General features: G+C 42.8%; 1 protein-coding gene across 1 annotated transcript in view; it reads left to right on the top strand.

Annotated features, from left to right (window-relative positions):
• NRXN1 (neurexin 1) overlaps window positions 1–27,974 on the top strand; it is a 2,115,739-nt gene that overhangs the window by 1,037,492 nt on the left and 1,050,273 nt on the right. The window contains exon 15 of the mRNA XM_030195841.1: window positions 12,838–13,011. Coding sequence (XP_030051701.1) covers window positions 12,838–13,011 — 174 coding nt within the window. The remainder of the gene's footprint in view (window positions 1–12,837; window positions 13,012–27,974) is intronic.

The following is a 27,974-nucleotide window of genomic DNA, read 5'->3' as shown; positions in this document are numbered from 1 at the left end:
GCACCTTCTAACAAAATTGGGTCCCTAGTGGTAGTACTTTGAGGTTACCTCGCGAGGCACCATTTTGTCAGAAGGCTTCTCTAAGAAAATTGACCCCATTGAGACTACCTCTAGGGGTGCCATTTTGTCAGAAGGCTTCCCTAAGAAAATTGACCCCATTGATACTACCTCTCAGGGCACCATTTTGTCATAAGGCTTCCCTAAGAAAATTTACCCCAATGAGACTACTTCTATGGGTGCCATTTTGTCAGATGGGGTTGTCAAGGGCAGGAGTGGTGGGGATCCCTCTTGCCCAATCACCCACTACACCATCAGGGACTAGTAAAGGTAGGTCCACAGAAGTCCATGGGGAGTTCATTTGATGTGCTGGGCTTTTGAGTGTGTGGTGGGGTTTCAGAGCAGTATCATTGGGAGGTTGGGGTCTTGTGCGGGGTCTGTGCCTGTTCAATTTTAATCTGTTTATGCATATTGGGGCTCTTGACTTCCACTTTTTCAGTTGTGCACATGGGTGATAACTTTCAAAACCTTTTCCAGATAAAATTAATGGCTGAAAATTTCCTTCCTTCACCAAACTACCCTCCTCCCCTCATTTACTAAGCTGCTCTAGCAGCTGCTGCGCAGCGATGCCAACACAGCCCATTCAAAGTAAATGGGCTGTGTCGGCATTAGTGGATGGCAACCATTAGCATGGCTTAGTAAACAGGGGGGGGGGGCAGATATTTAATGCCAACTTTACATAACAAACATTTAGGGGGCAATTTTATTACTGGGTGCCAAAAGTAAGGCACCAAGATGCAGCACACTAAATTCTAATTCTACAGAATTGGAAAAGGTGCAGTGAAGGGCGACTAAAATGATAGCGGGGATGGGACGACTTCCCTATGAAGAAAGACTAAGGAAGCTAGTAGAGGCATATTTTCAAAGCACTTTGGGAGGCTAAGTTCCATAGGTTTCTATGGAACTTTGGGATTCTAAGTGCTTTGAAAATGAGCCCGTAGGGCTTTTCAGCTTGGAGAAGAGATGGCTGAGGGAAGACTTAATAGAGGTATATAAAATAATGAGTGGAGTGGAACAGGTGGATGTGAAGCATCTGTTCATGCTTTCCAAAAATACTAGGACTAGGGGGCATGCGATGAAACTACAGTGTAGTAAATTTAAAACAAATCGGAGAAAATGTTTATTCACCCAACGCATAATTAAACTCTGGAATTCGTTGCTGGAGAACGTGGTGAAGGCGGTTAGCTTGGCAGAGTTTAAAAAGGGGTTGGACGGTTTCCTAAAGGACAAGTCCATAAACCACTACTAAATGGACTTGGGAAAAATCCACAATTCCAGGAATAACATGTATAGAATGTTTGTACCTTTGGGAAGCTCGCCAGGTGCCGTTGGGCTGGATTGGCTGCTGTCGTGGACAGGATGCTGGGCTCGATGGACCGTTGGTCTTTTCCCAGTGTGGCATTACTTATGTACTTATGTACAGTGGCATCTGGTTGCCCAGAATCCATTATAGACTACTAGAGTAGGTCAACATTTAGGCACCCCCCACTTATGCCATGTCAGTAGCTGGAGTAAATGTGCCAGTTTTATAACATAACATCTTTGACATGGCATAAGTTTTCACACTTACAGTTAGGTTCAAAATTGTGGGCTTAAACTAGAATATCTATAACCGCAGTTCCTCACAGAAAAGCGTGATAGAATTTGGACCAAATTCTATAAATGGCACCTTAAAAATCAGCATCAAAAAACATGTGGTTAGCGTGATTCTGTAAACTATGCCTAATTGGGACCTAATTCTATTTATGGTGCCTAAAAAATCATCACTAATCAAAAACACGCTTAGGCATAGTCTATAAACCACGCCTAAAGTTAGGCATGGTTTACAGAATGCGCCTATGCCCATCCATGTGACTAGAATTTAGGCGTAGCAAATTACGCCAGTGAAGACCTGGTGTAAATGCCAACAATTAACTTTAGACGCAGAGGGTTATATTTTATATATGGTGCCTGAAAAATCCACACGGTAAAAATATACACTTAGGCATATTCTCTAAAGTACACCTAAATTTTATAGAATAGGCTTAAATTTCTGCACGGTATATAGAATAACACTGAGCACCTCTCCATGCAACCAAATTTGGTCGTGTCTACTTAGGGCCATGTTTTACTTCCTGTAAATCCTGATGCCTATATTAGGCACAGAGCAGGTGTATTCTATAATAATGCACATAAATTTTAGAAATGCCCATTCCACACTCATAACCACACCCCTTTTCAACTGTGTGACTTGGGATTTACACGCACCACATTACAGAATACGCTTAGGGAGTTGTTTGCGTTAATCATAAATTAATGCCAATTAGTCTGATAATTGCTTGTTAGCATCCAATTGGCGGTGCTGATTAGATAGTTTATCAATTAAGTTGCACGCATTGTTATAGAATACACTTCAATTTCAATGCAGAAATTAAGGTGTGATATATAGAATTTGGGGGAGAGTTGATTATTCTATAACTGCGCATAAATTTTAGGAATGCCCACAACCCATCCATGCCCCTTCCATAGCCACACACCTTTTGGGATCCACGCAGTAGAATTTATGTGGACTACATTATAGAATACACTTAGCAAGTATTGCGCGTAAATTCTAATTAGTGCCAATTAGTACCGATAGTAGCTTGTTAACATCCAATTATAAAGCGCTGATTGGCAGCTGTGCCACTGAAGGCAGGTTTATGGTGCTTCTGTAACCACTGAAGCTCTTAAGCACTTATGGACACTGTAGATACCATTTTTTTAAAAGAATTATATTAGCAGTACTGGTGCTCCTGTCTCACAAGCAACCCTTCTTAAGGGTTTTTTTTATAATAATAATTATTATTATTATTTTTTTAGAACCCTGCAGTCTGGCACAGGTTCTGTAGTTCAGTCCCACCGGCCAGAAACACAAACGCTTCTGAGCTATCAATTTTCTTCCTGAACCGCAGCAATTAGCTTTTATTTTATAATTTTTCTCTCTCTCAAACACTCGAGTCTGCTGTTTCCCATGGGACTCTCCACAGTCATCTGCATCGCACATGCTCAGTTTCATTAAAGCGAGCGTGCACGGCACTGAAAACAGGACAGGGTGCCAGGCAATGTGAGACCAGCTCAGGACAAATGCCTTAGCTGGCGAAGGTTGGGGACCCCAACCAGCCAAGGTACATTCCAGTGGCAGTGTGGGGGGGGGGGGAGCGGCGGCAGTGGCAGGGGGAGAGGCAGAAGTGGGGCAGGAGGGCAACAGCGGGGAGGTGGGCCAAAATGTGCCCCCCCACACCTTGCGCTCTGGCCCCCCTCTGGTCAAGGTCTGGCTACGCCCCTGCCTCACAGCTTTCCTCTCTGAAATCACCCTCCCTATCTCAGACAGCCTAAAAATACTCGGAGTCACAATCGACCACAACCTTAGCCTTGAGAACCAAGTAAACTCCATAATAAAGAAAATGTTCTATTCAATGTGGAAACTTAAACAATTAAAACCTTTCTTCCTGAGAGAAATTTTTCGAAACTTAATACAATCATTGGTCCTAAGCCATGTAGATTACTGCAACAGACTCTACGCGGGATGCAAAGCACAACTCACAAAAAAACTCCAAACCACCCAAAACACAGCAGCCAGGCTGATATTTAGTAAAACATGTTTCGAAAGTGCTAAACCCCTCCGAGAAAAGCTGCACTGGCTCCCTGGCCTCTAATTTTTTTTCAAACAGTGGAAACTCTGTATGCACGAGACATTGTCCAACTCAGTGTTGATAAAACTACTAATAATTAATTATGGACAACAGAAACATCATGCACTACATCTGTTAAAAGACTCCTTAGGCAGGCCCTTTGGTTGAAACACAGGCCTGTGTTGAGTCTGTGGATGTGAATAAAGGGCTCTTACTCTGAGTATCATCTGTGTGATGTTTGTCTCCTTCACTGTGGTTGTATGCTGTTGCTTTTTGCCAGGGATTTCCTCTGTTTTGGAAATCTAATTTGGGCGCGCATCTGGGGTGTTCCATAGCCCTGTGTGGAGATTTCCAGAGTGCCCTGACCTCTCCATGCCTCTCCCATGGCCATGCCTCTTTTGGGATGTGTATGTGCCCTGGGATTTAGGCATGCAGTTGTATAGAACAGTGGATAGCAGGATTCATGTGGAAATCCAGATTGCTGCCAATTAGCATCAGTAATTGATTGTTAGCACCCAATTAATGATGTTAATTGGCTTGCTACCCAATTAACTTGTATGTGCATCTCTGGATTGTGCCCAAATTTGAGCTTCCTTTATGGAATTCCCTCATAATTTATTAGTAAACAGATAATGCAGGAGCCTGTACTTCCTATAGAATGGGTGTAGCTAAGTTCTCACGCACCATATTTTTTAAAAAATGACTGCAAACTAATGGCTGTCATAAAAAGGGCCTTAGTTTGCACTTTATACCACAGCTTAGAAAAAAGGACTCCATAGTTGACTTCAGAAATCTTCAGAGCTAAAAAAAATCCCATCATATTTTGGTAAATGAACAGAATCTTTACTCTTATACTTGCAAATTGTACTGTGCCCATCAACACTTTGTGCTTTTCACAACTAGCTAACAGGGACAGAAGGATGATAGCTATATGGATCAGATGAAGCCCTGATCCATATGGAGGGGCATAATTGAACAGCGCCGGCCATCTATATGGCCGGCGCCGCAAAGAGCAGTCTCGAACCGTATTATCGAAAAAGATGGTCGGCCATCTTTCATTTCGATAATACGGTTGGGGCCGGCCAAATGTCAGAGATGGCCGGGTTTGAGATGGCTGGCATCAGTTTTCGCCGAAAATGGAAACCGATGCCGGCCATCTCAAACCTGGCCAAATCCATTTGGTCGTGGGAGGGGCTAGCATTTGTAGTGCACTGGTCCCCCTGACATGCCAGGACACCAACCGGGCACCCTAGGGGGCACTGCAGTGGACTTCAAAAATTGCTTCCAGGTGCATACCTCCCTTACCTTGGGTGCTGAGCCCCACAAATTCACCCCCAAACCCACTTCCCACAACTCTACACCATTACCATAGCCCTTATGTGTGAAGGGGGCACCTACATGTGGGTACAGTGGGTTTTGGGGGGGATTGGAGGGCTCCCATTTATCACCACAAGTGTAACAGGTGGGGGGGTGGGCCTGGGTCCACTTGCCCTAAGTGCACTGCACCCACAAAAAACTGCTCCAGGGTCCTGCATACTGCTGTCAGGGATCTGGGTATGACATTTCAGGCTGGCATTGAGGCTGGCAAAAAAGTTTTTTTTTGTTGGGTGGGAGGGGGTTGGTGACCACTGGGGGAGTAAGGGGAGGTGGTTCCCAATTCCCTCCGGTGGTCATTTGGTCAGTTGGGGCTCCTTTTTGAAGCTTGGTCCTGAAAAAAATGGGACCAAGTGAAGCCGACGAAATGCTCGTCAGGGCCGGCTTTCTTTTTTCCATTATCGGGCGAAGCCAGCTATCTCCTGACCATGCCCCCGTCCCGCCTTTGCTACCCTACCGACACGCCCCCTTGAAGTTTGGCCGGCCCCGCGATGGAAAGCAGCTGGCGCGGCCAAAATTGGCTTTCGATTATACCGATTTGGCCGGGTTCAGGAGACTGCCGGCCATCTCCCGATTTGTGTCGGAAGATGGCCGACGATCTCTTTCGAAAATAAGCTGGATAGGAAGCTACAAACCAGACATTTAAAAAATTAATATTACTATCATTATAAATAGTATAATTTAACACCATAAGTATTTGCAAAAAAGCAAGGGCGCCATCAGTGTTGGAAACTTCATAGGGAAAGGATCTTATGTGATCTTCTGGACAGCACAATATTCATATGAGTTTTGTTTCTTCCCAGTGAAAAGGATCACCAAGTATAATAAGCAAGTTTTCTCTAGGAGCAACGTAATAAAACTCAGTACCACATTTGAGAGGAAAATGAAAGGTTATGTATGGAGCAAAACACTAGATGGCACTGTTGCACTGCAACATTTCTCATGTGGTCCGCCATAACTACTTCCTAGTAGAACATGTACAGTATATAATGATACGTAGAATTTCTTTGTTTGCCATCACATTCACAGTTCCTTATTAGCCCATGCTACCCTCATGCTCTTAATGCAACAATCAATTGTATTTGTCGAACAGTGAGATAATAAAAATATGTCACAATGACTTATTGCATCATTGATATTGCTTGGCAGTGGAAATAGTTTTTTGTTATTGTTTGTTCCAAAATGAAATTTGGTTGAATTTTGCTGTCTAACTTGAAACCTTGTATTATGAATCATTAGCTTAAATACAGACAGCCTCTCATACATTTGTTTGTCATACGTCCCTTCAGTTCTCTAATTGATGTTGTGCTTTTCTGGCAGCGCACAATGGTCAGATCCTGACATGGAAGAAAACAACGTGCTTTACCTTCCTTTAGAGCACGTGTTAAGTCTTGCACCTTGCAAGCCAATTGCTAATAATAGCAGATTAGGTATTGTGCTTTGATTTGAGCCCAGCCAGGGACTTGTGATACTTGAGTAAAGGCTGAATAGATTTCATTAGTCAGGGCTGTCTGTGTGAAAGACAGGACATTAGTCCTGTGTTTTTATCCCTCTTGCAGGGCCGCCTATGCTAACTAGTACCCTGTCATGTGTTCTGTTGCCCTTGGAGAACTTAAAATTGTATCACAGAAAATCAAGTCTATTTTTCCAGCTCGCAGGTGGCCTCTTTGGGGGGTTTTGACATTGCTTGTACATTTTCTCGTACTCCTTTGTTCTTCTGAATGATTCAGAAGCAAATTTAACTCTGTTTTTCCCTGTGTAACTGAAGGCAGTGGCAGGTGCAGCTAGTCCTTTTCAATAACTAAAAAGCCATGTGCTACAAACCGAACCGAATAAGCAGACCACATGATGGAATGCATTATTAAAGCATCAGAGATATAAAATGCTTGATTAGTCTCATAATTCAGTGAGGCTTTAATTTTTAAAAGTCTAATCAGTATATAGTTAGAATTTGAAAATGTAAGTATAGTGTGTATTCAGGATACATTGAGGATGCCAATTAAATTGTGGTAAATGCCTGCTGCAGTGCTGACTGCATGTTAAAGGAATCTTAAATGCATAAGCTGGTTCATGTAGATTGTTCTGTAGAAAAATATATATGAATGTAACAATCCCATCTTAATACCACTGTTAATGCAAAATGTTTCCTACATGTGTAGAGGTATAGGTAATACCAAGACCGGGCAGAGATAGACAAGGTGAATTATGGGTAGGGCTTCTAATTCTAGGTGTTTATCATATGGAATTTTAGATGTCTATTTTTGAGTCAGTTAGAGCTTGCCCAGGGTCAGAAAAGTATGGATTAAGGTGGAGTCTTTAAACCCCAGCACAGCCCCCTCATTCTCCAGCCTCAACAGCAGCATCAGTTCCAGCTCCTCCCTTCTCCAAGGCCCAGCAACAATAGTCCCACCTCCTCTTCTCCATGGACCAACAACGCCATTAGTCCCACCCCTCATTTCTCCAAGACCCAGCAACATTGTCAGTCCCAGCCCCCCCCCCCCCCCCCCCATTCTCCAAGGCCCAGCAACACCATCAGTCCTAGACTCCCTTCTCCAAGCCCTAGCAACACCATCAGCCCTAGCCACCCTTGGTCTAAACCCCAGAAACATCATCATCCCAGTCTCCCTTTTTCCAAGCCCCAGTAGCACCATCAATCCCTGCCCTCTTCTCCAACCCCAGCAACACCATCAACCCCAGCCCCCTTTCTCCAAGCCCCAGCAACAACATTAGTTGCAGCCCCCTTCTCCAAATCTAGCAACACCATCAACCCCAGCCCTATTCCTTCTGCAAGCCCCAGCAACACCATCAACCCCACCCTCTTCTCCAAGATCCCACAACACCATCAGTCCTAGCCTTTCTTCTCCAAGTTCCAATAATACTATCATTCCCAACCCTCCTTCTTTAACCCCAGCAACATCATCGACTATAGCCCCCCTTTTCTTCAACCTCAGCGACATCATCAGCCTTCCCTTGTTCCAGCTCCAGCACTCACCTCCTACCATCCCTAGAGTGACAGTGCTCGTGCCTTAGCTTCCAGAACGCCATGCTGCTTTCTCTGGCTCCTCTGCTGGCACCACAGAAGGGCTTAAAACATGAGAACAGGCACTTCCTGTTTCTTGCAAGAAAACTCCAAATGTCTGTTCTTGCATTTTATACCCATCTGCTGTGCTGGCATAAGACACAGAGGAAGTAGCACAGAGTGCTGGGAGCAAAGACACAAGCTCTTGCTGCTGGAAAAGAATACCAGCAGCAGCAACTAAGGAGGTTAGATTGAGAACAGGAGAGGGTATGAGGCTATCTAGCCCATTGTATGGGTTGAAGCCAGGAGGCGGAGCTTGCTGGCAGTAGGTGGAGATTGCCACCATACCGGTTCACCCAAAACAATAGAAAACACAATTGAAAAATAATTGCAGAAGATTATTAGAAATAAGGGACCGCCTATGCGTGGTCCATCTGTAAAAAGTCAAAAGCTGTTCCAGTTGGATAGGCAGTGCCTTAAAAGGTGGAGGACAAAAGATTTACTTATTCGGCAGCCTTTTAATTTATTAGAAAGTTTCCCATAATTAGATATAAAGATCATGAAATCAAACAGCCCAAAACACGGCAGCCAGACTCATTTTTGGAAAAGCGAAATATGAAAGCGCCAAACCCCTTAGAGAAAAGCTACACTGGCTCCCACGAAAGGATCGAATTACCTTTAAAATCTGTACCTTAGTTCACAAAATTATTCATGGAGAGGCCCCGATATATATGCTTGACCTTATTGATTTACCAGCAAGGAATACAAAAAGTTCATCACGTACATTCCTGAACCTTCACTATCCCAACTGTAGGGGACTTAAATATAAATCAATATATGCATCTAGCGTCTCCTACATTTGCACGTAACTCTGGAATGCATTGCCGGAAGCCATAAAAACAACACACGATTTGACAGCCTTCCGGAAACTATTAAAGACTAACCTGTTTCAAGAGACTTATCAAAAGGATCCTTCTTAAAACATGACATCCATACTGGACCAGAATTACTTAACGTTGAACTATTCTTTTTTTGTTTACTTATCACATTGTTTCTATTGTACGCTTTTCACTACCCTTGTTCTCAAATACCTGAAACAAATTGTTTGGCTATTTTCTTCTAATTTTCTTCTGTATTTTCTATACTCTTACTGGAATATTACTCTGTATTTCTATTCCGGTAATGCCATTACGGTATTTGTAAGCCACATTGAGCCTGCAAAGAGGTGGGAAAATGTGGGATATAAATGCAGAAAATAAATAAATAAATAAATAAAATTGAATATCAGTAAAACAGCTTCAGAAATTATTATAGCTGGTGGAACACTAATAAAGGCTGTATTTTGTTTCATTTTTCTACACTGTTTTATACAATAAACATGGAAACATGACGGCAGATAAAGGCCATACGAACCATCCAGTCTGCTCATCCTCTGTGACCCCTAACTCTTCCTTTTCCTAAGCAATCCCACATGCTTACCCCATGCCTTTTTAAATTCTGGAACAGTCCTCGACTCCACAACTTCCACTGAGAGGCCATTCCATGCCTCCACCACCCTTGTAGTACTTCCTTAGATTACTCCTAAGCCTATTCCATCGTAACTTCATCATATGCCCCCTCATTCCAGAGCTCTCCTTCATTTGAAAAAGGCTCTCTTCCTGTACATAAATGCCTTTGAGATATTTATATGTCTCTATCATGTCTCCTCTCTCCCTCCTCTCTCTTCCAGCGTATACATGTTAAGGTTCATAAGCCTGTCCCTATAATTTTTGCATTCAAGACCGCTTACTAATTTTGTAGCCGCCCTTTGGACTGACTCCATCCTGTTTATATCTTTCCGTAGGAATGCAGGAATACATAGCCAAATTTCAGTGAGGATATCCTGGTACTGATGGGTTCATCTTAATTGTTGTTGTTATCTGCTTTGGAAAGCCTGGTGTTATAAAGATTGAAAGTAAAAGTAAACTCTCCTTTCATTGGGGCACATGGAATCACATCTTCACCTCATCTCTTCTACAAATGGATTATTCTGTTTTGAGCCTGTTTCAGGGACAAGTGGTTTTCATAAGTTAAAATAATAAAAATAAATATTTTCTTTCATGCAGATCTCTCATTTGTTTAAATATAACTAAATGGGCTATAAGCCCCTAATGCAGTCCACTGGTTTTCTTATGTTTTGTCTTTGTGATGACATATACTGTGTCAAAACTGGAAATACAGTGAGACAGAATAATAGAATTTAGTAACATCCAGAATTTATTAATTAACATTATAATTGTGTTCACATTTGGGTAATAACTGAGAAAATGCTATTGAAAAATGACTTGAAGAGGAAATAAATATATATCACAGAACTGAAAAATGTTGGCACATTTAGACAGGCTCTGGACGTCTCCATTAAGGTACCTGTACCCTTATTATTGAATATCTCTCTTTTAAATAGTAGTAATAAATATTATTAAGTGTGTTTTTATAATATACTACTGCAGTCCACAAAACAAAAGGAGCAAGTTCCCACAAACCATCTTTCTCTTTTGATCTAGGCACATAAAAAAAAAGACTTTAAATGCGCCCAGATTTCAACCTAATTCATGTTTAATGTGGGATATAAATGTTATAAGTAAATAAATAAATAAATAGAAACTCTGAATGTTGAGCGCCTGAGTCTCATAACATGATGTCTTTTTTAGTGGCCCTTTACTAGGAGAAAAAAAAATCTCTGCATGAATATAACATATGCTAGGGTGTCCCTATAACCAGCCCTTCCAAATGACACACTGATTACGATTTATTATAAATTAGTACTCTACCTATAAAATGTTATTCCGTTATTGTACTTCCTCTGTGTACATCTGTATGCTGCACAAACTGGCATGTTTGAAAATATAAGTGAGATTAAATAAAAACGCTACCAACAATAAAGAATGACAATGTGGATGCAGCAGCCCATAGGTTTGGATTGTTTTGAGTGTACGCAGATCGACGGATGCATGGGGAAGGGGAAACACAGACTAAGTTAAGTGACTTCAGCTTTTGACATCATGCTGTCTCCTGTTTTCAATCAAAACTACTTGACAGCAACCCACTGAAATGATGTCACCCAGATGTAACAGCAAATGACAAATGATGTCATCAGATCTCGTTGGGAGGATGCATTTCAGGGTTTATAGTTCATAACTGGCAAACCCAATTGCACCATCAGGGGTGAACTATGGGTGTTTATGGGTTATAACCAATAATTGGAAGCCCTAATTATAGGTGGGATTGAGAAAGGGGAATCTTTACTTGAGTACAATAAAGAGCTAGTGGGGTGGGTGAGACAAATCCATCTATATGGCTGGATTTAGCTACCAGAGTTCCAAGTTGAGTTCAATACTCAAGGTCATGAGAAGCGCAACAATCTATCTTCAGTTCAGAAAAGAATTAAAAATGTATCTTTTCAAGTAATTTTATGATTAATAACACATGCTACTAAGGTTCCCCATGTTCTATAATGTCTGTATCTGTAATACAACACTGTAACTTTTCCTGTCAATTGTAAGCCACGTTGAACCGAAATCTGTTTTTTGATAATTGTGGGATATAAGAATGAATGAATGAACAAATGAGTAAATAAAAAAGGGGTTCATAACCAGTGGTGCCCACACTCCCTGGGAGAGGTCAAATGGGGTGTGGAGAAGGGTCTTGGAATCTGAGGTAATTTACTCACATGTCTAGACAGAGAGAAGACAGTTATTAGTTAGTGGTAGTGTAACTGCGTACTACTGTAATTTTAGGAATATATTAGCAGTTAGCACTGTTAGCGGTAGACAGTTAGTGACACATGTAGCTGCCAGGAGTCACTAGTGGACACGTGATTTAGGAAGGGAGTGCGAGGGTTTCATGGATCAGTTAAAGGGGTGGAGGAACTAAAAAGAACCTCTGCTCTAGAAAGAGAATGATTAGGATTGGGTAATTTGAAGCCAGAAAGCACTTGAGCTAATTGGCTAAAAGCTGCAAGAAAACAAGACCAAGCATCCAGACTCCTGAGGAAGGCACTCTTAGGTTACCTTGTAGAGTCTTCCTGCAATAAGTCATATTTCAAATATTGGACACATCGAGTCTGCTTTTCGAAGAGCCCAGTTCTGTTCCCACTCCTCTCCCTGCACGCTAATAGTAGAATTAGTGCATGACCAAAAAAGATATAATCGAAAATTGCATGTTTTATGGCTGCACTAAAAATGGAATTAGTGCACAGGAAAGACCGGTGTAAGGGCAGGTTAAGCCCATTTACTAGAGCAGGTTAGTAAAAAAGCCCCAACATTAGGACGACAATAAGACTGTTCTAACTTTTTGCGATGAGCTAACTGGGCATCGGTCTGAATATCAGCCAGTACTAGATTAACTTCCGGCTCGGTGCACATACCTGGATATTCGATGCCAGGAGCTGCGCATGCCCTGGCTTTGAATATTCAAGATTAGTTCAGCCCATGGCTCTGAGTGGCTTACAAACCACTTAGTGCCACGAATGAATATTGCCCCATGAGATCAGTGTTTAAACAGTAATTCAGACTGGGGGGGGCAGTCCCTTTTGGAGGATTAATCTATTAAAGAGATGTGGATGTAAAAGATCGATTATCTGGCAGTGGTCTTTGTACTATATAGTAGAAATACATGACTGCGTTTTTGAGTGCGTGGTTCAAACAAGAAAACAATGAACATTCTTTAATTCTAATAATTATTTGCTTCCATTTGCAGGTGACTTATATGTTGGTGGTGTTTCCAAAGAAATGTACAAATCATTACCAAAACTGGTCCATGCTAAAGAAGGATTTCAAGGCTGCCTTGCTTCGGTTGATTTGAACGGCCGTCTCCCGGACCTGATTTCCGATGCTCTCTTGTGCAGTGGACAGATAGAAAGAGGATGCGAAGGTATTGCATATTTTGGCAATGATACCATGTCCATCACGAGAAGCTCCAGTCCTAACATGAGACTTTATTTTCTAGACCCGCTTCATCATGTGTTGAGTTTGCCTTTCTTTTGCTCTATTTCTTTATATTATGATTAAAGCTTTTTATGTATTTATTTATTTTGCTCTTATGTGATAATTATCAACGAAACTTTCCGATACTTGGACTCTTCCATTGCAAAACTTAAAACCTGGAGAGTAATGATCTGCAAAAGTAATTAACACATGCTTTGATTAAAACTTTCTGATCTATAAGTAAACACTGGTCTGGACGTATAAGAGCAGCTGTATCTAGTTTTACCAACCAGAACACTTTAGCATTACATTGCAGTCTGATCAGCTGCATGATTTTATTATATGATCATTTTTTTCTCAGAGAATGTATTCATATATGTTAGATTAGGAACTATATGAAATGAAGCAATCTGACTACTAGCCACAGCCATAGGAGCCAACTTTTCAAAATTATTGGGGGTGCTAAGCCCAGTGGAAATACCCTTTCCCTGGACACATATAGTAGATGACGGCAGAAAAAGACCTGCACAGTCCATCCGGTCTGCCCAACAAGACAACTCATATGTGCTACTTTTTGTGTATACCCTACTTTGATTTGTACCTGTGCTCTTCAGGGCATAGACCGTATAAGTCTGCCCAGCACTATCCCCGCCTCCCACCACCGGCTCTGGCACAGACCGTATAAGTCTGCCCAGCGCTATCCCTGCCTCCCAACCTCCAGTCCCGCCTCCCACCACTGGCTCTGGCACAGACCGTATAAGTCTGCCCAGCGCTATCCCTGCCTCCCAACCTCCAGTCCCGCCTCCCACTACTGGCTCTGGCACAGACCGTATAAGTCTGCCCCGCATTATCCCCGCCTCCCAACCTCCAGCCCCGCCTCCCACTACCGGCTCTTTTCTCAATATTGGGGGTGCTGAAGCACCCACAGAGTCGGCTCCTATGGCCACAGCTATAAAATAATGGTCTAGCACAGTGTTTGGGTTCCTAACAGCACCAGCCTTACTTATTTATTTTATTTATTTATTTGTTGTATTTGTACCCCACATTGTCCCACCTATTTGCAGGCTCCATGTGGCTTACAATATTCCGTTATGGCATTCGCCATTCCAGAGTGAAAGAAACAAATGGTGTTACATGAAATACATGGATGACAATATCAAATTAACTTACAAAGTTCCGTTATGGCAATCGCCATTCTGGAGTAAGTGATATTTAGGGTTGCATGGAGTACATGGATAGCAATATAGAATTAAGCATACGGGTATAGCAAGACAGTGTAAAGAGTGTAGTTGGAGTGGTACTGACTCTGGAGCCCTGTGTGGACCAGTTTGGAGCCCCCCCCCCCCCCCCCAAAAAAAAATCTGGTATGTCCCTCTGTTTCTGAGCTTCCCTCTTCCTTAAAATATGGATTTCTCCATAGAGGACTCAAGACAGCAGCAGCAAATCACATAAGCTGTCTGCCGCTGACCCCGGAGCCTGCTCACTGCTGCATCCCGCCCTTGTGAAAACAGGAAGTTCATCAGAAAGGGGTGGGACACAGCGAGAGTAGGGTCTGCGGTCATCAGCAGACGGCCTATGTGAGTCGCTGACACTGCCCTGAGCCCTCATTGAAGAAATGCAATTTTTAAGGTGGAGGGTGCATAGACAGGGGAACATGTCAGAGTGGGGCACTGTGAGGCTGCCCCTGTCTCCCCTGCTTAAGGCTGGCCCTGGTTCCCAAAGTTGTCCTGGTGAAGCAGGTTTTAGGAATATCTGCAATGAATGTGCGTGAGATAAAATTGCATAGAATGAAGACAGCTTCTTCATGAATCTACCTTGTGAATATTTATCATAAGGATCCTGAAAACCTGACTGGCTGGTGCTCTGTCTGTCAAGACAACTGTGAGAAGTATTGGATACTAGTAAATGTTGGATGCCTTGTTACCTAAACCCCATTAATTTAGCATTAGTAATTTTCACCCAGGAATTTAAACTGAACTTTGTTGTCATTACCCAAACAAAAAAAATAATAAAAGGAGACCATATTTTTTATAGTAATTTTCTGGTCAATCTTCAGCCCGTTGTGGTCAATTTTTTTTGTTCAGCCCCATTTTAGGCAGGTTGTAGAAATAGGAATTGAGATGTGCATGTCAGAGTGTCTCAAGTTTCATCAGTATTTTAGAACAGAATCTGCAGACGTAGAACCTAATCAAAAATGCATAAGAAACGGACCTTTATGTGCCAGGTGCACACAGCATGAACACCAATTTTAGAAAAATAAGCAGAGAAAAAACCCAACACGTTCAAAACTAGCACATAACCAGTTCTATCCTGGCACATAACCAGTTCTGTTGTGCAATGGCATATAACTGGTTCTCTGAGACCTTAGAAACATTACTGGTTATTTTCTTGATGCTGTTTTCTTCCAAGTTTCTCTTGCCAGTTTGGAATTTGGGTGGAGGTTGGACAGAACCACTGAACAATTGAGGGGGTGATTCCCCTTATCCCTCCTGCAGAGTGCTGCTCGATAGCAGCTGCTTACCAAATCCTAAATGTTTTTGGTAGCAGGTTTAACAACTCATAAGAATATAAGCATATATGCACTGCCAGACAGATCGAAGGTCCTTCAAGCCCAGTATCCTGCTTCCAACGGTAGTCAATCCAGGTCATAATTACCTGGCAAGATCCCAAAAGAATAAAATAGATGTTATGTCGCTTATCCCAGGAATAAGCAGCAGATTTTCTCAAGTCCATCTTAATAATGTCTTGTGGACTTTTCTTTTAGGAACTTTTAAACCCTGCTAAGCTAACTGCTTATACCACATTCTCTGGAAATGAATTCCAGAGTTTAAATAAATAACATCATTGTGTGACCCCTAGTCCTAGTATTTTTGGACAGCTTAAAGAAGTGATTCACCTCTACTTATTCCACTCCACTCAGTGGCGTTCCTAGGGGGGCTGACACCCGGGGCGGATCCCTGATGCGCCCCTCCCCCGGGTGCAGCGCCCCCCCCCCCCCCGGTACAGCGTGACCCCCCCGGTGAAAAGGACACCCCCCCACCCCAGCGAAAGAACCCCCTCCCCTGGGTGCATGCCGCTGGGGGGGGGGGGTGCCGCATGCCGGTCAGCTTTGTTCGTTTCCATGCTCCCTCTGCCCCGGAACAGGTTACTTCCTGTTTTGGGGGCAGAGGGAGCATGGAAACGAACGAAGCTGACCGGCACGCGGCACCCCCCCAGCGGCATGCACCCGGGGCAGACCGCCCCCACCGCCCCCCCCCCTTGGTACGCCACTGACTCCACTGAATATTTTATAGACCTCTATCATATCTCCCCTCAGCCATCTCTTCTCCAAGCTGAAGAGCCCTAGCCACTTTAGCCTTTCCTCATAAGGAAGTCATCACCCTTTTCTGTACCTTTTCTAATTCTGCTTTATCTTTTCTGAGATGTGTTGACTAGAATTGAACATAGTATTTGAGCTATGATCGCAGCATGGAGCAATACAAAGGCATTATAATATTCTCATTTTTGTTTTACATTCCTTTCCTAATAATTCCTGACATTCTATTTGATTTCTGACGCCACTGCACACTGAGCAGAGGGTTTTCATCGTATCATGAATGGGGACATCTACATCCTTTTCCTGGGTGGAGACTCCTAATGTGGAACCTTGCATCACGTAGCTATTGTTTGGGTTCCTCTTCCCTACATAGATCATTTTGCACTCACTCATATTAAATGTCATCTGCTATTTGGGAGCTCAATGCCCTAGTCTTGTAAGATTCTCTTGCAATTTTTCACAATCTTCTTGTGATTTTAACAACTCTGAATAAATTTGTATCATCAGCAAATGTAATCACCTCACTTAAAAGGTATTAATATAGAAACAAATCTTTTCCAGAGAAAGGGAACTGGTAAAACTAGAGGACATGAATTGAGGCTGCACGGTGGTAGACTTACGGTGGTAGACTTAGGCGTAATGACAGAAATTTTTTTATACAGAGAGGGGTGGTCAAAGACCGGAATGCCCGCCCGAGGGAGATGGTAGAGACTAAAACAGTCACGGAATTCAAAATGGTGTGGGATGAACACAGAGGATCTCTAAGTAGAAAATGGATAGTATAAAAAACCTAAACTTAATTGGCTGCATGTGTGTGGCTATTGTAAAGGGGGGGGGGGGGTCCGCTTCCTCCTCTTGGGTGGGGCCAGCAAGCCTGCAGTGCTCCCAAGGTTCCAGGACAGAATACTGCTGATACTGGGACTGAGGGCCAAAGTATTTTATTATCAAGGCAATTTCATACCAAAAATCATAATTATATTCCTGAAAACAAAAGGTACAGTCCTCATAAGATAATCTTCAAAAGGAAAAAAGGTACAGTCTATGTATCAAAATCCCTCAGCAAACGCTCAGGCCTTCTATTAGGGCATTAGCTTTCCTTTCCCCCTTCTTCAGAAGGGTTTAGTAAGAGTTCAGCACACTTCCAATATAGCACAACAGTTCAGAATAAATCTTCATGGACAGTCTTTGCACATCAAACCAATACCACAAACCACCTGCCTTTTCACAGCACAGAGGGAACCCTGTAAGGAGCAGGGTTGGCAGTTTCTACCACCTCTCAGCACCACGGACGGTGTGGCCTCCTCCACTGCCTTCAAGTGCTGGGCAGGGCAACCTTTGAATTCTCCCGTTCCATGGTAGCTGGCTTCTCTCCCTTAGGCAGCTCTAGTGGCTGGCTACTTCCTTCCTCCACATACTCCGTGGAATCTCTCTCTCCATTCATCTCCCCTCTTTCCTGGTGACTGAGAGCCTCCAGGAAATCTGCTCTGCCCTTCTCACAGCTGGGGGGAATTATATCCTGATGGCGAAGCCAGGGAAACTGAGCTTCATCCTTCCCTCACCCTCTAGTGGGGAAAGGAGTAACAGGTCACCCTGCCACGAGCCATTGCTTCCCTTGCTGGGGCTGGGAATCCATTGCATCTTTTTAGGACTACTCTCTTCTGTCATTCTTGCAAGGACTTCTGGGACCCATAGTTCTGGGCTCAACTGCTTCACTGGGGAATCTCTGGGGCTTGCCTTGTCACAATATGTTGAGTGACGCTTAGATGGCGAATCTGGCTGTGATGAACTAGGGCTGGTGCTGGGCAGACTTGTACGGTCTGTGACCCATATAGAAACATAGAAACATTTTGGCAGATAAAGGCCATATGACCCATCCAGTCTGCCCATCCTCTGTAACCCCTAATTCTTCCTGTTCCTAAGCGATCCCACATACTTATCCCATTCCTTTTTAAACTCTGGAACAGTCCTCGACTCCACCACCTCCACCGGGAGGCCATTCCATGCCTCCATCACCCTTTCTGTGAAATAATACTTCCTCAGGTTGCTTCTAAGCCTATTCCCTCTCAACTTTGTCATATGCCCCCTCAATCCAGAGCTCTCCTTCAATTGTAAAAAGGCTCTCTTCCTGTACATAAATGCCATTGAAATATTTAAACATTTCTATCATGTCTCCTCTCTCCCTCCTGTCTTCCAGCGTATACATGTTGAGGTTTATAAGCCTGTCCCTATAATTTTTGCATTCAAGACTGATTACTAATTTCATAGCCGCCCTCTGGACCGACTCCATCCTGTTTATATCTTTCCAAAGGTATGGTCTCCAGGTTTAGGATAGGCTGGAAAACACTTTGACAGCAACTTCAGAGGCTGAAACCTGAGGATAGTGCTGGGCAGACTTTTATGGTCTGTGTCCCGCAGATGACAAGATAGATAGGCTGTAGTGGATTTCAATAGCAACTCCAGTAGTTGGAACATACAGGCAGAGCCGGGCAGACTTCTATGGTTTATGTCCCAGAAATGCCAAAGAAAGACCACAATTAAGTATTTTACATCCCATTCATTGTTGATTTAATCATGAATTGATAATGAGTGTAACAGTTGGGTAGACTGGATGGGCTGTTTGGGACTTTATCTGCAGTCACTTACTATGTAACTATGAGGCTCATTTTCAAAGCACATAGACTTACAAAGTTACGTGAAGGGGCTTTTTCGATATGGCTTCTAAGTTTTGTGCTAAATGTCCCAAATCCAAATAGCAAGTGTAACTATTTTTGAAAAAAGAAAAATGTCTTCTTTTTTTTTTTTTTTTCGAAAATACCATTTCAAACTTGGTTTTGTGATTTGTGCGTTTTAGGCCATTTTTGAAAAAAAAGAACACACAAGTTAAAAACACACAAAATCTATCCATTGGGATGTAGGAGGGTCCCTCAGCCATCCCAGAAAAGCAATGGGGCACCCTAGGGAGCACTGCTGTGAACTTCATATAAACGCTCCCAGGTACACATCTCACCATTGCTCCCTTATTTTGTCTGCTGAGCCCTCCAAAATCCACCCAAAACCCACTACCCCCAACTGTACACCACTACAATAGCCATTATGGGTGAAGGGGCACCTATATGTGTATATAGTGGGGTTCTAGTGAGTTTTGGAGGGCTCACAGTTTTCACCACAATTGTACAGTTAGGGGGAGGTATGGGCCTGGGTCCACCTGGTTACAGTGCACTGCACCCACCATTAGACTACTCCAGGGACCTGCATGCTGCTCTAATGGATCTGGCTATAACATCTGCGGCTGCCACATAGGCTGGTGAATACTATTTTTATTCACATTTTGGGGAGGGATGGGAGGGGGTCAGTGGCCACCGGGGGAGTAAGGTGGGGTCATCCCTCCAGTGGTCATCTGGTCATTTAGGGCATCTTTTTGTATCTTACTTGTTAGAAAAAGAGGTTTAGACCAAAATGTTGAAGTTTTCACCCTACACGTTTTGGTTTTGTTCCATTATGGCTGTAAAACACCCAAGTGTTAGGCACATCCTAATCCTGCCTTTGAAACGCCCATGACACTCCCCCTTGTGATTTGGACGCACTGTAGATGAATTGCACACATAAACATCTACATATGGAACTTGCTGCTGAACATACCTTCCATACACACTATAGCAAGATAATTACTCTCAATGTTCTTCTTGCCGGAGGAAAGACTTCAGATACTCTGCATTCACTTGTTATATTTACATGAATTACAGACTGCCTTGTATCTCATGTGGAAGTTTTTCTGCTATAATCAGATACGGTGCAGGCTCCTCATAAGTCTGAAAACCTCCGAGTTTAGTGCTATTAGCTAAAATTATGTTTTAGCTTAGCCTTTTCTCAAATAGAAAATTATTTTGCACGTATCTGGGCTGTAGTTTAATCGATTGGGTGTGCTCAACATAGAGCCTCTGTTTCTCGAGTGCTTCTTCAGGAGCTGTGCCCTCGACTACTATTTCTTGCCCTGTGAAAATATAACATTTCAGAGAGAGAGGACCGATGGGGTTATGCTATACTGAGTTCTGTGAGAAAAAGACCTACCTTCATGAGTCCAGCTTGTTCTTGCTGCGGGACTCTTAGCAGTCAAAATGGCGCCTGTTTTTAAACAGACGCTATCTCCATCATCCAATCAAAAGGTGCCTGGCATTTAAAGGGACTCATATTATTGAGGTAAAGTGCTATCTTAAAGGAACAGCCTATGTTATTACAAAAATGCTTTCCACTCAATGCGGTTGTTCAAACCTGTGGGTGCTAGAGTGTTAAGCCTAAAAATCCAACGTTGTTCTGTTTGGATTAATGCTCGATCCCGATCACCTCCCCTGATTGATCTAGTTATAAAGTCTATAGCGATGCATTTAAAACCTGAAAAAGTGTGAGGTATTTCTATGCAATGTGTAACTAGGGGGGCTTCCTTACACTAGTGGAGAATATTAAACTTATGATCACTTAGTCGTTGTTTAAGTTCACGTGTCGTTTTCCCCACATATAATTTTGGAGAGGTACACATTAAAACGTAAACTACATGAGTACTGTTACAATCAGTGTTGTGTTTCAACTTATGTATCTTATGATCATTGGGATTGACAAACTTGTCCGTGATGATCATGTTCAAGCAATAAATACAGTTACCACATTCCTTGTGACCAGCATTTATGGTTGTATTTCTATCGGTTAACCTGGGCTGCATTCTATCACAAAGGTTCTGTCATCTAGAATAGGCAATGCGTAGCTGATGGTCGTGAAAAACTGGGTGAGCTTTATTCTCCAGTGATTTTTCAATACCTTAACTATTCCTGTGATGCCCTGAGAGTATCTTAGAACACATGTTTGTAATTGTTGATCTGAGGACTTTGTTCTGGTCTGTAGTAGAGTGTCTCTATCTTTGCACTTAGCTCTAGTGTATGCACTTTTTAAAATTTCCTTTGGATATTGTCTAGAGCTAAATTTATGAAGTAGAGACTTTGCTTGGTGTTTAAAAGTTCTCTTGTCACTGCAAATTCTACGGCATCTCACGAATTTGGAGAATGGTATGCTCTTCTTTGTTGTTAGAGGGTGATTGCTATGGTATTGAAGGAGAGTATTGCGATCCATGGGCTTCACATATACTTTAGTGTTAAATGATCATCTATCTTGAGTAACTAGGACATCTAGGAAACTGGCAGGTGGTCCCCCAGGATAGTTTTGAGAACCACTGGTCTATATTAGTTCGTTTTGTTTGAATGTGTGTTGTTTTCATACTAATAAGACTAAATTTTAATCTATCCAGTGCAATGACCATCTCATAAGATTTACAATTATAAATGGGGAAGTTACTTTTGGAATATGTGTTACCAACTGCATCATCACATTTCCCCTAAGTAACCTTCATATATTCTAATATGCCAGCTTTAGATACGTGCTTGGGCAGCAGTATATAAACATGTTTGCATTATGGATGTGATTGGTTCTGAAAGCAGACAAAATATAGAAGCAAGGTCCAACAAAAGAGTAGCCAGCTACAGCAGTCCAACAATAGACACAAGTGGCAGTATGGTGACAGTCAATTTATTGAAAGATAGCCTGAGAATACCCAGCACAGTCACGTTTCAACTAACACCTGCAACAGGGGTATACTTAACTAACATCCTTGGTCTAACATATAAGTTTAAGGGATTAATATCCTTGTAATAAAGGTCTCATCTTTCACATTCTAAAAACAGATCACTGAGCAGCCTGTGATTATTTGGGTGACTTAGAGGGGCATAATCGAAAGGGATGCCCAAGTTTTCTTGAGGACGTCCTCTCAGGAAGTTCCGGCGAAGGGGCGGGGAAACCCGTATTATCGAAACAAGATGGGCATCCATCTTTCGTTTCGATAATACGGACGGGGATGCACAAATCTTGACATTTAGGTCATCCCTAGAGATAGTCGTCCTTAGACTTGGTCGTTTCTGATTTTTAGCGAGAATGGAAACTAAGGACGCCCATCTCAGAAACAACCAAATGCAAGCCCTTTGGCTGTGGGAGGAGCTAGCATTCGTAGTGCACTGGTTCCCCTCATATGCCAGGACACCAACTGGGCACCCTAGGGGACACAAAAAAAGTTCCCAGGTACATAGCTCCCTTACCTTGTGTCATGAGCCCCACAAAACCCACTACCCACAACTGTACACTACTACCATAGCCCTTACAGGTGAAGGGGGGCACCTACATGTGGGTACAGTGGGTTTCTAGTGGGTTTTGGAGGGCTCACATTTACCACCACAAGTGTAACAGGTGGGGCGGGGATGGGCCTGGGTCCACCTGCCTGAAGTGCACTGCACCCTCTAAAACTGCTCCAGGGACCTGCTGCGATGGACCTGAGTATGACATTTGAGGCTGGCACAAAATAATTTTTAGACTATTTTTTGAGGGTGGAGGGGTTAGTGACCACTGGGGGAGTAAGGGGAGGTCATCCCTGATTCCATCCGGTGGTCATCTGGTCAGTTTGGGCCCCTTTTCGTGGCTTGGTCATAACAAAAAAAAAAGGACCAAGTCGTCCAAGTTCTCATCAGGGATGCCCTTCTATTTCCATTATTGGTCGAGGACGCCCAAGTCCCGCCTTTGCTACACCTCCGACACGCCCCTGTGAACTTTGGTCATCCCCCTGACGGAAAGCAGTTGGGGACGCCCAAAATCGGCTTTCAATTATGCTGATTTGGGCAACCCTGGGAGAAGGACGCCCATCTTCCGATTTGTGTCGAAAGATGGGCGTCCTTCTCTTTCGAAAATAAGCCTGATACTGTCCTAACAAACCCTGATGTAGGTGTCAGCTCAAACACGGTAGTGCTGGGTATTAACCTGGCTGTCTTTCAATAAACTGAAGGTCACCATACTGCTGCTTCTTGTGTCTATTGTCCAGCCATTACAGCTGGTGAGTGTTTGGTTGTGATCAATTAAATACATCATTACGTTTTTCACTATGATAAGCATATTTCTCCGTTCATATGTAATGTATATTAAATTCATTTTTCAAGATGTAGGATCAGAATAATTGTCAAAAATGATGTTATTCAGAATTTCATAATAATAGAGCATCAAAAAGTCCAAAATATGTATAATGCATGAACCCCATTTCTTACAGTATCATTAATTTCCATTATTCTGCATTTAAAACTGTACATATTCTAGTTGCTGAAAGCATATAATTTGCCACTCAGTAAAGGCAGACATTTCTGGGATAAATAACTTTCATTTAGTTTTAGAATTCTTCATCCTATGAGATCCACATTTTGTCCCTGATCCCACCATAAAAGTAAATTTCCTAAAATGAACTTTTCATACATTGAAAAAGGTTGTTAGCAATAACCACAAAAAAAGTCAGGTTTTCAAGATGTCATCAGAACTAGTTGCATTTGTATAATCTTAAAACAAGACAAATGTACTTGTTTTCAGTCCTTAAAGACAGGCAGTAGGAATCCCTGGGTGTTGTTTATCTGTCTTTCGAGAAGCGTGTTTTAATCCACAGACTCAACTATCACAAGCTTTTATTATAGCCAATGATTTTTGGCACCTTTTTTTCTTTGAAAGTAATTAAATTTTCACCTAGCATGCCAGAGGAATCTTGGGATCTGATTGTGTGAATTTCTCATAAGCCGGTCATCATTTTCGATCAGCGCCCCTTTCTCTTCAAGGAAAACGTCCACGGGGTAATTCTGCTGACAAAACTGTAAATGAGAAGGTCTGTTTGCTTTCGTTCTTTTATTTCCTCTCTGAATGCCTATCAGTCATATGGCAAATAAACAAGCTCTCAAGGGAGACCATCTTAATCCACAGCTAACCCACTGCTAATTTGTTTTTTAAATTGTATTTTTGATGCAGGTTTACATGTGTAAATGGCTTGATGCATCTTAGAAAATCTGTTGCATATAATCCAGGTGATATTCAAAACGAACCCCCCCAGATTCTATATAGCGTGCCTAGCGTTCCGCGCCAAAATCCAAGTGGATTCTACAACAGCACACATAACTTAATTGACTTGGGCATAATTGAACGTCGCCGGCAAAATAGGTCGCCAGCGATTTATTTTGGCGGCGGCGCAACAGCTGGCCGGAACCGTATTTTCGAAAAAGATGGCCGGCCATCTTTTTTTTTCGATAATATGGTTTAGCCCGACCAAATGCCAGAGTTCGCCGGTTTTGAGATCGCTGGTTTTGTTTTTCAGCCTTAATGGAAAAAAATGCCGGCCATCTCAAACCTGGCGAAATTCAAGGCATTTGATCATGGGAGGAGCCAGCATTTGTAGTGCACTGGTCCCCCTGACATGCCAGGACACCAACCGGGCACCCTAGGGGGCACTTCTAAAAATGTTTAAAAAATACATAAATAGCTCCCAGGTGCATAGCTCCCTTACCTTGGGTGCTGAGCCCCCCAAACCCACTCCCCACAACTCTACACCATTACCATAGCCCTTATGGGTGAAGGGGGCACCTACATGTGGGTAGAGTGGGTTTGGGGGGGGGGTTGGAGGGCTCAACACTTAGCACCACAAGTGTAACAGGTGGGGGGGGGGGTGGACCTGGGTCTGCCTGCCTGAAGTGCACTGCACCCATTAAAAACTGTTCCAGGGACTTGCATACTGCAGTCAGGGAGCTGGGTATGACATTTGAGGCTGGCATAGGGGCTGGCAAAAAAGTGTTTTATTTTTATTTTTTTAGTGTGGGAGGGGGTTGGTGACCACTGGGGGAGTATGGGGAAGTCATCTCCCATTCCTTCCGGTGGTCATCTGGTCAATTGGGGCACCTTTTTGAGGCTTGATCGTGAAAATTAAAGGACCAAGTAAACGGCGATGGTGTCAAAAACGCCGCTTTCGATTATACCGCTTTTGCCGCTTTTGCGAGATCGCCGGCCATCTCCCGATTTATGTCGGAAGATCGCCAGCGATCACTTTCAAAAATAAGCCTGTTAACAAGCCAATCAGTGTTGTTAACAGCACTAATTTACAACAGTTAGAATTTATGTGCAGAAATTGCTAAGCGTGTTCTGTAATGCAGAGCGCCTAAACTTTAATGTGCACATGGAAAAAGGGGGGTGATTATGGGCGTGGAAATGGGCATTCGGTGGGTATTCTAAATTACATGCGTAATTATAGAATATGGCTCAGTGCGCCTAAATCTATGTGCCGGGATTTACACCATGTTTTTGTTGGTGTAAATGGATGCATGTAGTTGTAGTTACTGGGATATCAACTGTATTCTATATACTGTGCCTAAATCTAGGCGCCACTTAAAGAATATGCTTAGGCGGAAATGTTTTCCTCATGGATATTTTAGGCGCCATATACATAGAATCTCTCCCAAAGCATACAGGAGAGACTCCTTCCCCTTTAAATCACTTGTCTGTGGGTAATCATTGTTATTCAGTGGCACTTAACTGGTTAGCACTGCTGAATATTCACGCACTGCTGAATATTCACAATTAGAACCTGCTAACTTGGCTAACTTGCTGGCTAACTTGTCGGCATTCCGTTTCTGCTTTTAAGGACACGGGCGCTAGTAAGGTTATATTCTAATGGGGTTTTTTTGTAACCTAACAGTTTTTAGAAAAGTGTTATAATGAGTAGGAATAATTGTATGGTTTGTATAATGTAGAAGATGGTCCCTGAGTGTGTGAAACAAACAAAGCAAACACTGGGCCTTCAGGATTGAGAAAAATGCAGTCCTTTATTTATGATGAAGACCCGCCAGTTTTTCTCTTCTAGTAATCACTGAGTTGAACACATTCTGTTTGTTATATAAGTTTTCCTAGAAATGGGATGTTGGATACTGGCCAGTAACTTTCAAGTTTGTCCTGGTCAAGGTTGTTTTTCTGTAGCAAATGGTGCACCACTACCCTTTTTAATGCTGTTGGTAGTTGCCAATTAAAAAGAGAGGAGTTCGTGATATTTGTGGCGCCTTCTATGAGGCCCATACTTGCCTGCTGCACTACCTTTGATGGGCAGGAGTCGAGGGAGCAGGTAGTTGGTCAAAGGACTCTTAGGAGTTTGTCAAGGCTCCTTTGCTATTGGGTTAAAAGTGTCCCATATGTCTGTGTCAGGAGGGAGCGAGTTTGTGCTCTCCTGGTTAGCTGATTGGAAACTGGATGGGACTGCCTGCAAATCCTGGTGGAGACTTTGAATTTTGTTGGCAAGATATGCAACAGAATCATTGCAGTTCAGTTTTGACTGGGCAGGCTGGTTCTGTTGTGGGGGGGTTGCAGTATGTGCAGTACTATACTGAACTGCTGTTTGGTTGAATTGGCAGCCTGTGCAATGCATTAAGAGAAATATTGTTTTATGGTTGCTGGGCGATATTTTGTCATGTGTTTCCTATAGTTTAGCTTGTCTTAATCCAGGTGAGATATACACCATCTCCTTTCCAATTTCCATCCTTCACGTTTAAGGGTCCAAAGTTCTGGAGAAAACCAATGGAGCCGTTTTCTCTAAGGTCTTTCAAATGTTAACCTGTTCTGATACTGTAGTTGCCATTTCATGCACATTTGGTTAGTCCAAGGCTTCTAGGAAATTCTCAGTGGTTAGCTATTTTTTGTCTTTGATCTCTGATCTCCTTCCAAACTCTGAGAAGTACCATTTGTTTCAGGTGGTCATTTAGGGAAAACTTAATTAGAAAATGATCTGACCATGATAGGGGGGTTATTTCAATACTGCTATCCTGGAATTCTGGGATGCCAAATCCCTTTGTAGAATATCAATTCTACTAAGTGACCCTTTTGTCGGTTCTGTGAATCCTAGTTGTGGTGATATCTGGGGTTTCGATGTCTAGATTGAAATCTCCCATGATCACCATCCTAAGGTAATTCAGGGTCACTTGAGTAATCAGGTACAGGAGTTTTTGCACAGATAATGTGTTGTTATGAGTTGCTCGGTATACCATGAGCAGTCAGATTGTTTCTCCTCTTCAAGCTGGATTAAAAGAGATTCTGATTCATTCTCATGGTTCTTCCTCCACCCCCATCCCACTCTCTGTTGGAGTTCCTCAGGGATCTGTCCTTGGACCCCTTCTTTTTTCAATCTTCACCTCTTCCCTGGGCTCCCTGATCTCATCCCATGGTTTCCAATATCATCTTTATGCTGACGACACCCAGCTTTATCTCTCCACACCAGACATCACTGCGGAAACCCAGGACAAAGTATCGGCCTGCTTATCCGACATTGCTGCCTGGATGTCCAACCGCCACCTGAAACTGAACATGGCCAAGACCAAACTTATTGTCTTCCCACCCAAACCCACTTCTCCTCGCCCTCCACTCTCTTTCTCAGTTGATAACACCCTCATCCTCCCCATCTCATCTGCCCACAACCTCGGAGTCATCTTCGACTCCTCCCTCTCCTTCTCTGCACATATCCAGCAGATAGCCAAGACCTGTCGCTTCTTCGTCTATAACAAGTTGTACTTGGATATTAATTTTTGTAAAACATCTTGCATTAATGTGTGTAAGTATTTATTTATTGGTGCTTATATCCTACATAATCCAAATGTTAATTATTCAGTTCTATGTGGTTTATAATAATTAAGACTAGAAATACATACAACATATTTTTACAAGTATGA

The sequence above is a fragment of the Microcaecilia unicolor genome, chromosome 3 (genome assembly GCF_901765095.1).
Source record: "Microcaecilia unicolor chromosome 3, aMicUni1.1, whole genome shotgun sequence".
Lineage (NCBI taxonomy): Eukaryota > Metazoa > Chordata > Amphibia > Gymnophiona > Siphonopidae > Microcaecilia > Microcaecilia unicolor.
The sequence above is the reverse complement of the archived record's forward strand: the minus strand, read 5'-3'. Positions and strand labels throughout refer to the sequence as shown.